Source organism: Mus pahari, chromosome 10 (genome assembly GCF_900095145.1).
Source record: "Mus pahari chromosome 10, PAHARI_EIJ_v1.1, whole genome shotgun sequence".
Lineage (NCBI taxonomy): Eukaryota > Metazoa > Chordata > Mammalia > Rodentia > Muridae > Mus > Mus pahari.
The window spans coordinates 91,869,516-91,881,706 of NC_034599.1; the positions used below are offsets into that span (position 1 = coordinate 91,869,516).

At 47.2% G+C, this 12,191-nt stretch overlaps 1 protein-coding gene across 1 annotated transcript in view; it reads left to right on the plus strand.

Annotated features, from left to right (window-relative positions):
* The first annotated feature begins 502 nt into the window (after nt 1–502).
* Rbp2 (retinol binding protein 2) overlaps nt 503–12,191 on the plus strand; it is a 21,643-nt gene continuing 9,954 nt past the window's right edge. Inside the window, exons 1-2 of the mRNA XM_021207609.1 lie at nt 503–641; nt 8,808–8,986. Coding sequence (XP_021063268.1) covers nt 569–641; nt 8,808–8,986 — 252 coding nt within the window. The 5' untranslated portion in view covers nt 503–568. The remainder of the gene's footprint in view (nt 642–8,807; nt 8,987–12,191) is intronic.

Consider the following 12,191-nt stretch of genomic DNA (forward strand, 5'->3'; position numbering starts at 1 on the left):
TGTGTGTGTGTGTGTGTGTGTGTGTGTGTGTGTGTGTGTGTGTGTCAGGAGGTGAGTAGGGCTGTTAAATATAACCCACAGAGCCTTTGTGAACTGAGACAAAATGAAGTTCAAGTGTGGCCTGGCACAAGGACAGTTCCACAGATGTAAAATCCACCATCACTAGTCAAGTCAATGCTGGTTATGTGGAGGGCAGGCCTGGCTCCGGTGTCCTGCAGAACGTGTAGGGCAAACATGTAGGAACTGTATGGAATGTTCTTTGTGAGGCCAGGGACTCTGTGGGAGGCCAGCCAGCCTAAAATGAGCTGCTCCAAGGCAGTGTGTCATGGAGATCACAGGGACATGCAGACCTGGCAACGGCAGGACTTTGTACCTGGACTGCCCACAGACGTGTTGAACTTTGCAAAGGCAAGGGCAGTTCCTCTGAGCTGGGCTTATGACCTTTGACCCTATTATCTTTATATACCTGGTCCACTGAGCTATAAAAGCAGTAACGTTTAGCACAGTCTCCCTGCAGCCTGTTCCTTCCCGGTCACTGAACGTCCACATCAAACCAGAGGCCACCATCATGACGAAGGACCAGAATGGAACCTGGGAAATGGAGAGTAATGATAACTTTGAAGGCTACATGAAGGCCCTAGGTAAGAGGTGAAGGGGATGGGGAGACGAGGGACATTAAGACGACAGCAGACTGGTCCTCGAGGAGGTGCTAGGGTAGGACTCACCAGAGCTGTGTGTAAGCCCTCTCTCCAGAGTTATAGCAGGGAAAAGTCAGTCAAGTCCCGGGAACTCTCTGAGGCTGTTTTCCTACCTAGAAATAATAAGTGCGATGCGGTTAGAATGTCCTTTGCACGGTGCATGGCTGACAGAAAACACACTGAACGGAGAATGCATACACATGTGTACATGTGTCCCCACATAGTACATGCAAATGCGCGCGCACACCACGACTGCTATAGTCTGCCCTGAAAGACAACAGAATCACTCTCTCCTGCCTTGTCGTCACCATCTCACGGGTAACCCATTGAGTCAGACATCACCACCAATGAATAACTCCTGCTTGAGTTTTCCTCAGCCTTGACATAGACAGCACTGAAGGACCAGCCATCCAATCCGCTACCTAGAGACATCCAAGCTCTCAGACGCTGAGGGGGGCTTTTTGCCACAGGACTCAGACCACACTCACTGCTTATCCAAGTTCTGTACTGGACTCCAGGCCAAGGGCTGCTAATCGGTTTGTGTCCCGAGTCAGCCACAGGGCAGGTCTGTAGGTCTCCCCTGGTGTTGGCAGGAACATGTGGTCCTGGCCAGCTCTGGGCTGTACTTGGAAGGAGATGGAGTAAGTCGCCACAGGGCACCTCCAAATAATGGTGGCACCAGGCACTGGGCAAGGCACTTAGCTACTGAACTTCCCTGCGACAGCATCCTGGTCACCTTTTCTACCTTGAAATTCCCCACATCCAGAGTTACATCCCTGAATGTTGGGGAGCCATACATGAGAGAAATGACTGCATATGGCCACAGATAATTTGGATATGGTGGTGAGGCGTATCTCTGAGAACGGGCTTGTAGGGCCTTTCTCTGCAACTAAAGACAGGCGAAAATCCTCTCATTAGGGCTCTGCCTACTAGGGTTAAGATACCAAATCAATTTGGAAGGGAGTATAACAGGACCTAAGCAAAAAGGAAATATTCCTGTCACACTCCGGCTTAGTGACATGAGTGGCTAATGGGAATGGATTTCTGAGCCCATGTATGTAGTCAATTAGAGCATAGTTCCGAACCATAATATTGAATATTATCACATAGATAAGGGAAGTAAGCATGGAGTGAGTACAGCCTGTGCCATGCCCAAGACTTCCTCTGTGATGTGGGATCCGGTTCTTGGCATTTCAGGGCCTTAATTTTTCCATCTGCCAAATAGGGATAACGACACCTTGTATTGCGGTTTCTCTGATGGTCCTGGGTACAGCTGTGATTCTGAACAACGTAAACTTGTATCACATGGGCTATTTGGAGGCACCATGGTTTCATAAATGTGCTAGACAACCCAGGCACATAGATGATTATCAGAAAGCAACTTGCCTTGTGCTGTTTGCTTAAATGATACCAATTCCAGGGCCAGCAAGATGGTCTAGTGAGTAAACACTCTGGGCACACAAGCCCCAGGACCTGCCATTTATCCCTGAAACCCATAATGGAAGGAAAAATCACCAACTCAAAAGCTATCTCCTGACTTCCCCATACATGCCATAGCACACGCTTGCCACCAACTCCCACACGCACCACCCATGCACCTACACACAATGATAATACTTCACAAAAATAGTTCCTAGTTGACTTTAGAGATAACATCCAGTTCCACTTTAGTGTCTGGTCCCTTGGATAGACTCCCAAAGGTCAACGCCTCAGTCTGAAGGTGGAAGGCAAACATTACCAGCCTCTTTTATCTCACTGAAAGAAACCCTCTCTCTACCTCTGGCTTCCTCTTTTACACAAGCTTGCACTTCAGTGGCCATAAGGGACTTACAAGTTGTGACTGTGACGTTTAGATATTTCTGGGTTAATATCTGTGAACGTCCTTAACATCCGTTGCTTGCTGTCTCTTTGAGCTTTAGGAATAATGTGCCATCGAGCATCATGTCAGACTGATTTCACTCTAAGGAACAGACTAATTCAACTCTTTGTAGCTGGCCTCTGCTGTGTAGAGGGGCATCTGGCACTTTGTGGACTGAGCCGATGACCACAGAGGAGAGCTCTAGCTAAACACAGAATGTGGGTGTCTTTGTGCCTGCTTTGCCCAGATGCTGATAGAGTTCTCAGGGTTCTAAGGACTTGCCCTGCCTTGATGACACCACAATAGTCTGCACAAAAACACCTCATGCAGAGTCACTTTCCCAGCACGGAGGCAGGACACCTGATTTCCTTCAGCTACCCAAGGGCAGGGCGGGGCTGGCAGTGATTACATCAAGAATCTCAGCCAAAAGCAGATGAGGAGTGGCCATCCTGACCTGTCTGTCTAACCACCAGAAGCAGCTCCACCCATCTGTTTAATTTCTGCCACACCCAACTTAAAGGCGAGGTTGCTTTCCCAAGACTGGGAAGCCAATGAGGCTTGCCCTTTGGTGCCCTTTTGTGCAGTTGGCATTTGGGATGAACATTGCAGGGATCTTTGCTAACCCCCAGACGTGTACATACCACCAGGTGTGACATTGCTCTCTGCCTATGAACCATCACTTCCTAGGACTTTAACTCTGTCCATCCCTGAGGGAACTGGCTTTCTCCGGGGCCTGGTTCTTTGTGCTGTCGGGAAGGAGAGACCCCGTTGCGATGCTGCTCTGAGCGGTACCCTGGCTTTGTCAATAGCCCAGTGGCTCGCTCGATAATGCTCTCCTCCACACACGACTCAGGTACTGACCTCAGCAGAATGACGTGTCACGGCAACCTTTGAGTTTACCTCAAATTAATAAAGTCATTAAGAGCTCAAGGGTGAGCGTTCAGGCTGGTTCGGCGGTGCCTCCTCTCGTGCCCTGGGCACTCGAGTCTTTGCTAGAAGAAAGCAGCTTGAAAGTCCTATCACTCGAAGGCTCTCTCATACCCTGAGGTCCCCCTCTGGACCAGAAAAGGGAGGAGTGAAAGAGACTTCTTCGATTCCAAAGAAGAGCCAGGCAGAGCTATAAAAAAGATTCTTGATCATGTGACGGAGACGGGAGCAAAGTCCATCAACTTTGCCCAAGGTAGAGACTCACCTAGCTGCCACAACGAGGCATCAGCACCTGCTTCTAGAAGCGGTGAATGTACCATCTGCAGTAGGACCCAAGTGGCTCTGCCCTTGAGATCAGGCAGGTGTGGAGCACCAAGATTGTCTCATCCAAATGCTGTTACGTTGTAAAAAAGAAAAAAATCTGATCGTGTCTGAAGTAGGTATAGCCATCTAAGTACAGTCATCTTCAGTTATGTCTCATTGATCTAGGGTTGAGTGGATCTCCCTGGTGGTCCTTGCTTAAGGGCTCTCATCCAGTACAAGGGGAGAATGGCTGGGGCTGGAGCCTTCTTGAAGCCATTTCCACTCTAGCTAGGGCATGCTGGCTGGTGACTGAGACCTTACTTAGCTGTGGCTAAGGACATCTACATAGTCTCCCCATGTGGTATGGGGATTTTCACAGCATGTGGCTGTGCCCAAAGAGGGGAGGCAGGGGTGCATGGTCTTTGTGAGCCACTGTCAGAAACCACCAGGTGTTTCTTTCAGTGTGTTCTGTTGGTCCAAGTGGTACACTTTCTTTCTCCATCCATAGGGTACTACCAGAGATCTCACTCCTCTGAGAGAAGAATGTTAAAGCCACTCTGTAAGACAGATAAGATGGGATACAGCCAGCTAGAAAAATACAGTCTGTCATAGATGGGACACCAGATAATCTTAGACCTTGGCCAATAAATGTCCACAGTTACTGAATGGAAAGCAGAGCTAAAATAGTCCCAGTGTGGGAGCGGTGAAGACTTTCCAAGTCCTTCAGGATAGGGTGTTAGAGAACATAAAAGAGTCCAAGCAGAGATAGAGTCGGGCCTGGCCATGGTCACGTGCAGAGTCACAGACATGAGATACCAAAAGGAGTTGTCTATTCAGAGCTGAAGGGGAAGGAGAAAAGAGAGTCTAAGAAACATGAGGATGTTTAGCACAGTGTAAACTTCATCCTCCAAGGATAACGGAATGCCTCCAGCACAGAAGTATACGAGGCCACCACACTAACTCAGGCAGCCATTTATTGCCTCCAATGGCATGGAATTGGAAGGGTTGGTTGAATGGCCCTGGAAGATGGGGAAACTGCCAAGAAAGGATGGGCATGGGGATAGCAGAGCAGGGAGGGGAGAGTAGACATGGAGACTGGGTAGCAAAGGCACGGGGAAGAGGCAGCCCTGAAAACAGATAATCATCTTGTAAACTCATCAGTGGAGATGGTGACAGGGTTGCATCCTAAAAGTAGCTGGGTGGGATCAGATTTTGACAATCTTTTATTCTATACATTGTCCCTGTTTGGGAAAGAAACTCTTATCTCGATTCCTGAAAGATCACAGTGAAGGCCACTTTTTTTTTTTTTCATTTAAAGCAATACACACAGACTTTTAAAAAACAATGTTTACTTCAAACAGCCTGATAGGTTTCTAGTAAGCTCAGCCAGCACCAGGAAAGGGGTTTCCCCAGAGACAGAAATCAGATGGCCCCTGTTGAAGGCTCTCAGCAGAAAATAGTTCCTGAACATCTGCAAAGTGCAAAATCCCATTCTAGCTTTTGTTTTTGCACTTTTTTTTTTCCTGCTCTGTTATATTTGTGAAGCGCTGGATAACAAACCCAAAAGCTTTCGGTGGATTGTCAGTGATAACCACGTGCACACGTTACTTTCATGCCACAGTGAGCACCGAGTCTTGTGTTCACTATTTCTTTTTAACCATCTCAGGTTTCAACAATATATTGAGTACTTATAACACATTAGGAACTCGTCTGGTCACTGGTGATGGAGTGGTTAATAAGGGGATGGTCTCCTACCCTGGTGGAATTGATCTCCTGGCTGCTGGGAGAAAGAAAAGGGTACTGAGAGAGAACACCAGACACTGTGGGAGATGACTTTAGGTGATGCAAGTGTTTTAAAGGAAAGAGAAAAGAATAATGTGTGAAGCATGGCAAAAGTCAAGGAAGATGACTTAAAGAGTTGACAGTGCTTAAGGCCAGAGCTTGAAGCTGAGATGTGTCCCCAAAGCAAGGGACAGTAAGTGCAAAACATTTGTGTGTGTCCACGAAGGTGGGCGACAGGAAAGCTAGGGTGTGGCAGTATCCAGACAGTTGGAAGAGAAGAGAAGAGAAGAGAAGAGAAGAGAAGAGAAGAGAAGAGAAGAGAAGAGAAGAGAAGAGAAGAGAAGAGAAGAGAAGAGAANGAGAAGAGAAGAGAAGAGAAGAGAAGAGAAGAGAAGAGAAGAGAAGAGAAGAGAAGAGAAGAGAAGAGAAGAGAAGAGAAGAGAAGAGAAGAGGCTGAGGATAGAGAGACAGGCAGAGGCTAGACTGAGAATTCTGTTTTTCCTATTTTGGCTTCATATACTCACTACATGTAAGACCTGGAACCTGGAGTTGGGCCTGAGGATTGAAGGGATATTTTCCATTTGGTAAGACAAGGAATTGGAATCCCAGAGAAGTAGGGGAATTTCCTAGAGACACGTGGGACTAGGAAATGGCAGGGGCTCTTCTAACAACATGCTAACCCTTTCTTACTGTTCTAAACAGGGTGAGGGTGCCAGGTGGTGGCGGGAGGGGCCTTCATTCTGTGCAGAGCCGGCTGGGACGATGGGGATAGCCAAAGTAGAGAGACAGCATCTTCAGAAACACTGTAAGAGGGTCACTCGGAATCAGAGTCTTAATTGCCCTACATGATACCTGGTTGGACTTTCAAATGGGAAAATACTGAGACAGCAAAGACCAGGTGGCGATGATGTATGCTTCCCCCTCCTCTGGCCTCACTTTCCTGTACTGGATGGACATTTATATCCCTGACCTCTATCCCAGTGGAGGACATTGAACTAAGGGTTCAGGGTGCAAGGCCAGGATCACCAGCCTGACCACAATAGCCAGGGAGGAGTGAAGGATGAGACAGGCAGGGGCGAGTCTAATTCCCTTCTAAACGTGTCTTCTGGAGGAGGAAATGGTATGGAAAAAAAAAAGAGAAAATTGCTCTTCTACCCGGCTTCCCCTTACTGCCTGGAAGTGCCAATGATTTGGGAATTAAGGAGTCTAGGTTCAAAGCCCATGGAGGCCGTGCTGGGGCAGCTCTCAGATTCCCTGTGATGGATCCCTGTGCATCTCCGCTCTTTCATTTACAAAGTGCACCTGCCCTTTTAGCTTGCAACCTTAGCTTTCTTCGCAAACACATTACAAGGCATTTTAATGTCGAGTATCTGCTCGTATTTCAGGTTTACGGCTTGCATTGTTCAAAAGGCAGTTATGAAAAGTGTGCTTAATAAAGTCACTTCGCAGGCGTTGATTTGCTCTTCCACAGCAGCAGCCATAAGCCATGTATATTATTCAGAAATAGCTTGTCTCTGGACCCTTCCTCATGAGCTAGAAATTCACTTCACCTGGTATAAATCAGGCTTCGGAGGTACCTTTAATTTAGAAAAGCAGATAAAACAAACTTGATAACACTAGTGTTAAAATATCATATCCGGAAATAGTTTCCTCTGCAAAGTTCAAAGATAAAGTACTTGTGCACACACACACACACACACACATTTTTGTTCTACAGCTACATTTAAACCCTTTTGATTAGAAATATCTAACAAGAAATCCACCAGCAGAGAATTTGGCTTCCTTCCCCAGGGTGGAGCAGAGGTGACATGATTAACTGGCTTGTGCAAACGCTAAAGGGTGGCCAAGAGGCCAAGTCATTTTTCAATCTGGAGGCGAAGCAGCAGGGCTGGCTTCCATTTGCATAGGAGCCCTAATAGCACTCTCCCAGCCCTTGTCAGGAAGATTGACTCCTGGCACTGTTTCCGGGACACACCCGTGCTCTCAGAGGCTGGCCTATTCCTCTGCCATCCCTTTCTAGGCAACTCAGGACAAGCAATAATTTTTTTTGCTGCGATTCACTTTTCTAGGCAGCCCAGGACAAGCAGTAATTTTTCCTGGGGAGCCTTAGCTATGAATGACGAATGGGCTACATTTATAGGGACACTGTGATGTTGAGCCCATCATTTAAATTCTCTGGGCCGAGATTTCTACCTCCACAGAGCAAATATAGATTTGCTCACTAAAGAACAGTTTGTACTCCACAATTTCCATTCTTCTGCAGTCATTTGCCTGGGGCACTCCCCTTTCTTTCATTTGGGTAAAGGGCATCCTTTTCCTGCATCCTAATAATGGCTGCAGGAGCCCTGTGAGAACAATAGGGACTTCAGCATGGAGGGCTTGAGCAAACACCCCTGACCAACCAAACTAGAGGGAGGAAGGTGACCCAGCCCTGAAAATGTCCCACCAGGCTGGATAAAGGGCCCATGGCAGCTACAGCAGTCGGATCTGGTAGCTGTAAGGATACATAAATATCCTCTGAAACTTTTTCTGTGGGCTAAGCTGATCTGGTCCCCGTGTAACCCAAACAGACAAGGACAACAAAGGAGCCCTGTGTGCAGTGAAGACCTGTAAGCCCCTGGGTACCTTGTATAGCCTTTCTCATCAAGTATGCCGACTCCTTGCCACAGTAAAGATAGGAAATGAGCTTTTCTGTCCCTGCCCCCTCCCCCAGCTTCCCCAGGGGAAAACTGAGGCTCTGAAAGGAAAGGCGCTTCAGTAAGGTCACATTGCAGGGGTGGGGGTGGGGATTGGGACTGACCACCTCTTGCCCTCACTCTTAGGTTTCTAAACTGTGGCGTGCACAAAGTGAGTGGGAAGGATTTACACTTCTAATGGATTTCATTGTTTCACTGCTGCTCCTCCTGCTGTTGCTGGTCCAGGGTCCTGGCTTTAGCAATTACTGTCCCAGAGCACGCACCTCCATTAACAAATCCACATTATTTGAGCATCAACTATGAGCATAGACCTAAGGCTGGTTCTGGTGGGGGAAACACAGAGCAAAACTGGGCGGGGGGGGCAGAATAATCAAGTCCATGACAGAGTCGTGTGTAAGATAACTAACTCTTGTTTCTCGCATATGTAAAGAAATGTGGCGTGTCCTCCATCTGTGTATTCAGTCCTGAGCGCTTTGCCTTGTTAAAGAAATGAATGAGTCTGGCTGCACACATCATAACCTTCCCGACTCCCTCTGCCAACAGATATTGATTTTGCCACCCGCAAGATCGCAGTGCGTCTGACTCAGACGAAGATCATCACTCAAGACGGTGATAACTTCAAGACGAAAACCAACAGCACGTTCCGCAACTACAACCTGGATTTCACCGTCGGGGTGGAGTTTGACGAACACACAAAGGGCCTGGATGACCGACATGTCAAGGTACTTCTGGTTGGGTGGCTTTCTCACTGGGGCTGGATTTGTAGTTTCTCAGTGCAACCCAGGAAGGCTCAGGTAAGGCTCAAGTCAGCAGGACCAGGATGGACTTAGTGAGGTTGATGACAAGTAATTAATGAAGGGCAGAGTAGGGAGAGGTGGGGAAGGGAGGGAGCGGAGGCCTCAGATCATGTGAGAAATTAAGATTACAAGGCTGTGCAAGGAGCTGAAAAGGGGCAAGATAGGATGTCCTGGGAATGGATAACTGCAGAGCTCAGCCAAGCAGTTTGCCTGGGTGGAAAGAGGTAGCCACGTCCAGCCATGTTCAGACAGCTCTGCCCAAGAAAAGATTAGGCCCCCTGGTACCTGATGGGTTGTTTGGTTTGTTTTTTTGTTTTGTTTTGTTTTGGCTTGGTTTTAGTTTTGATTTTTTGTTTGCCTAATTGTTGGATTCTTGTTGTTTTGTTTTTTGAGTTGGGTTTTTTTTTTTTTGGTTTGGGTTTTGTTGTTGTTGCTGCTGTTTGTTTGATTGATTGATTTTTGGTTTTTTTTTTTTGTTGTTTTTTTTTTGAGTTGTTTTTTTCTTTTTCTTTTTTTTCCGTTTTAAAGGAGTCCCTGAGAATTCAGGTGTTTTGACATGTAACACTCACTTTTAGATGATCCAATTGGCCAAATCTCTTTTTAGGAAATCATGATGTAGATGAAATAAAGAGAAAACTCAGTAGACCCAGTAAAGTCAGTAATCCAGTCTTGGCAACTTGTTGTGGCTTCTGTCCTAGCAGAGACTTAACTCCCAGGCCATCACCTAGGAAACCCTGCAGGGGTCACAGGCCATACTTCCAGTATTAGAACTGCAGTAACCCTCCCTTAGCCATGTTCTTGCTTCCCATAATTTCCATTAGCCATGCAGTTCAAAAGCAGAAAATGGGGAATTCCAGAAATAAACAACCCCGAGGTTTAAAGTGTGCGTCATACGTAGCATGATGCAGTCTCCCTTGCCTGCTGCACCCTGCCCAAGACGTTAGTCAGTCATTTCTTTCTCCAGCCCACCCGCCCTGTGTACATTACCCGCCTACCAGTCACTCGGTAGCCACATTAGTTCCAAGGAATACATAGGGTTCCATTCTACCCGAGACGACACTGAGGCTCTTGGAAGACGCACGTTATTGATGAGAGAGGGCTACTGTATTTGCACTGGTCAACCCTGAAAGCACACAAAAAAGAACCCTCACCAGAAGGTGAAGGGTTATCTTCAAGCCTGAGAGGTAGGGGGAGGCCTTTACCCACAGCAGCTGTTCTTGAATAAAGCAGAGGCTGCTAAGCGTCCAAGCAAATGTGGGCGAGAGACGTACAAGCAACAGTAGCTCCTCTACGATGCTGTGTGATAGCACTGCCCAGTGGCCTGCTCCTCACAGTTCGTGCGTGTTCCGGTGTTTGGTTATCCAAATCAAAATACACCTGGCCAGGGCCCTCTTAACAGGAAGAAGGGAGACTTAATCTCAGTCCTATTTAAAAACCATCTTTCCTCAGCCTTGGCATCAGAGATCTGGGGCTTATACAGGAAATCTGGAAGGGCTGCTGGTTAGCCGCATATTACAGTTGGCCATTGACTGTACTGCTCACGCCCACCAAGTACATACAAGGCTGGATATTCACAGCACTCTCTGTGCCAACTTGCTAACAGGGCTCCTAAACAGAAAAGAATGGAGCTGAATACATTGTCTCTGGCAAATGAGGCTTCATCTCCGGCAAAGGGCTAGGGATGACACAATGATAAGAGGACCTGCCACCCTTCTCTGCCTATTCACCACAGCTGCCTCTTCCCAGGGGAAGCCACTGTTTTGTTCTTCCAGGAGCTCTTCCCAAGTCCCAGATCTCTCCCAAAGCGAGGGACTCAGTTCTGGTTCCTCTCCTAGGCTGGAAGTATTAGCGATTGGCTAGCTGGAGTCTCTTCCCTCTAGAGACCATAGAGAGCAAAGGACAAGCTCTTCAGATGTTCTTCCCTGGCCACTTTTACTTCGCTTAGTGTTTGGCTATAGCAAGTGCCAGCTGTAAGCAGGAGGGGCCAGTATTAAGTGGTTCCTACTAATGCCATTGACCCTGTGCCAGTCTCAGGAACGGGGACCCTTAGCCAACAGGTATTAGAGCGCCCCTGTAGGTTAGAAATCCAGATTTCTTAACCCTTAACTCTGACCATTGTTAGAGCCTTTAGTCCAAGACTGTGAGATTCTTGGCTCTAAAGACCTGATAGATTTCTAAAAATTGTGTGACCAGGGTGATAGTTTCTAACCTGAGGCTCTGTCCAGCTTTTTATCTTACATTTCAGCTCTCTGATGAGCCTGCTTAGAGAGCCAGAGAAAGGGGTGCCGGGACCAATCACACTTTAGCTCAAGCCACTTTGCTAGGATACCAGGGGAGGTGGGACCTTTGCAGGCTCAGTGAGAGTTCACCAAGGCCTGGGATAGCCCAAGGTCTGGTACCAGCTGTGTCCAACAAGCTTGGCTAAAGCCAAGCCTTCAGGAACCAGAGCCGTTAGCTGGGATTATCAGAGTCCTTCCCAAGGCATTCCTGGAGTGTTCAAGACGGCTGGTGTCATCCCAAGGGCAGTCCAACTCGCTGTTGGACAGACAGACATTTTGTCTGAAGGAGTGAGGGCAGCAAGAGAGAGTCCAGCAAGTGCTAATTAGGGAATCAAATTAACCCATGCCCCAACAACTTTACTTATTCACACACACACACACACACACACACACAAAATTAACACCAGAAGGGGTGCTTACCATAAGAACTAATCATTAATTAGTAGTGATTTAATTGTATTTTGATAGTGCTTAACACCTTCCTCTTGCTCCAAGGAGTAGCCAGTCCCTCTTCTTACCTGTCTCAGGAGGAAACACCGTTATTCTGTGATGAGAAGGGCACATTTTTCAGTCAAGTGTCCTGGCATAAACAGTCTCGTCTATCAGGGAAAATTAGATTCAGTGCTTTTTGCTAAAAATAAATAAATAAATAAAAATTTTTTAAAAAAATAGTTTTTAAAAGAGTTTAAAAAAAAAAAAAAAAAAAAAAAAAAACACGGGGTTAAAGGTATTTATGAGTTCTTCTTCCAGTTCCTACCTGAAGTAAGAAGCCCCCGAAGGTCCCACTTTAGGTCTCTTGTTGTGGGGCCGTGGGGTGATGGGTCCACAAGCCTTTCCTGAACTGTGGCCAG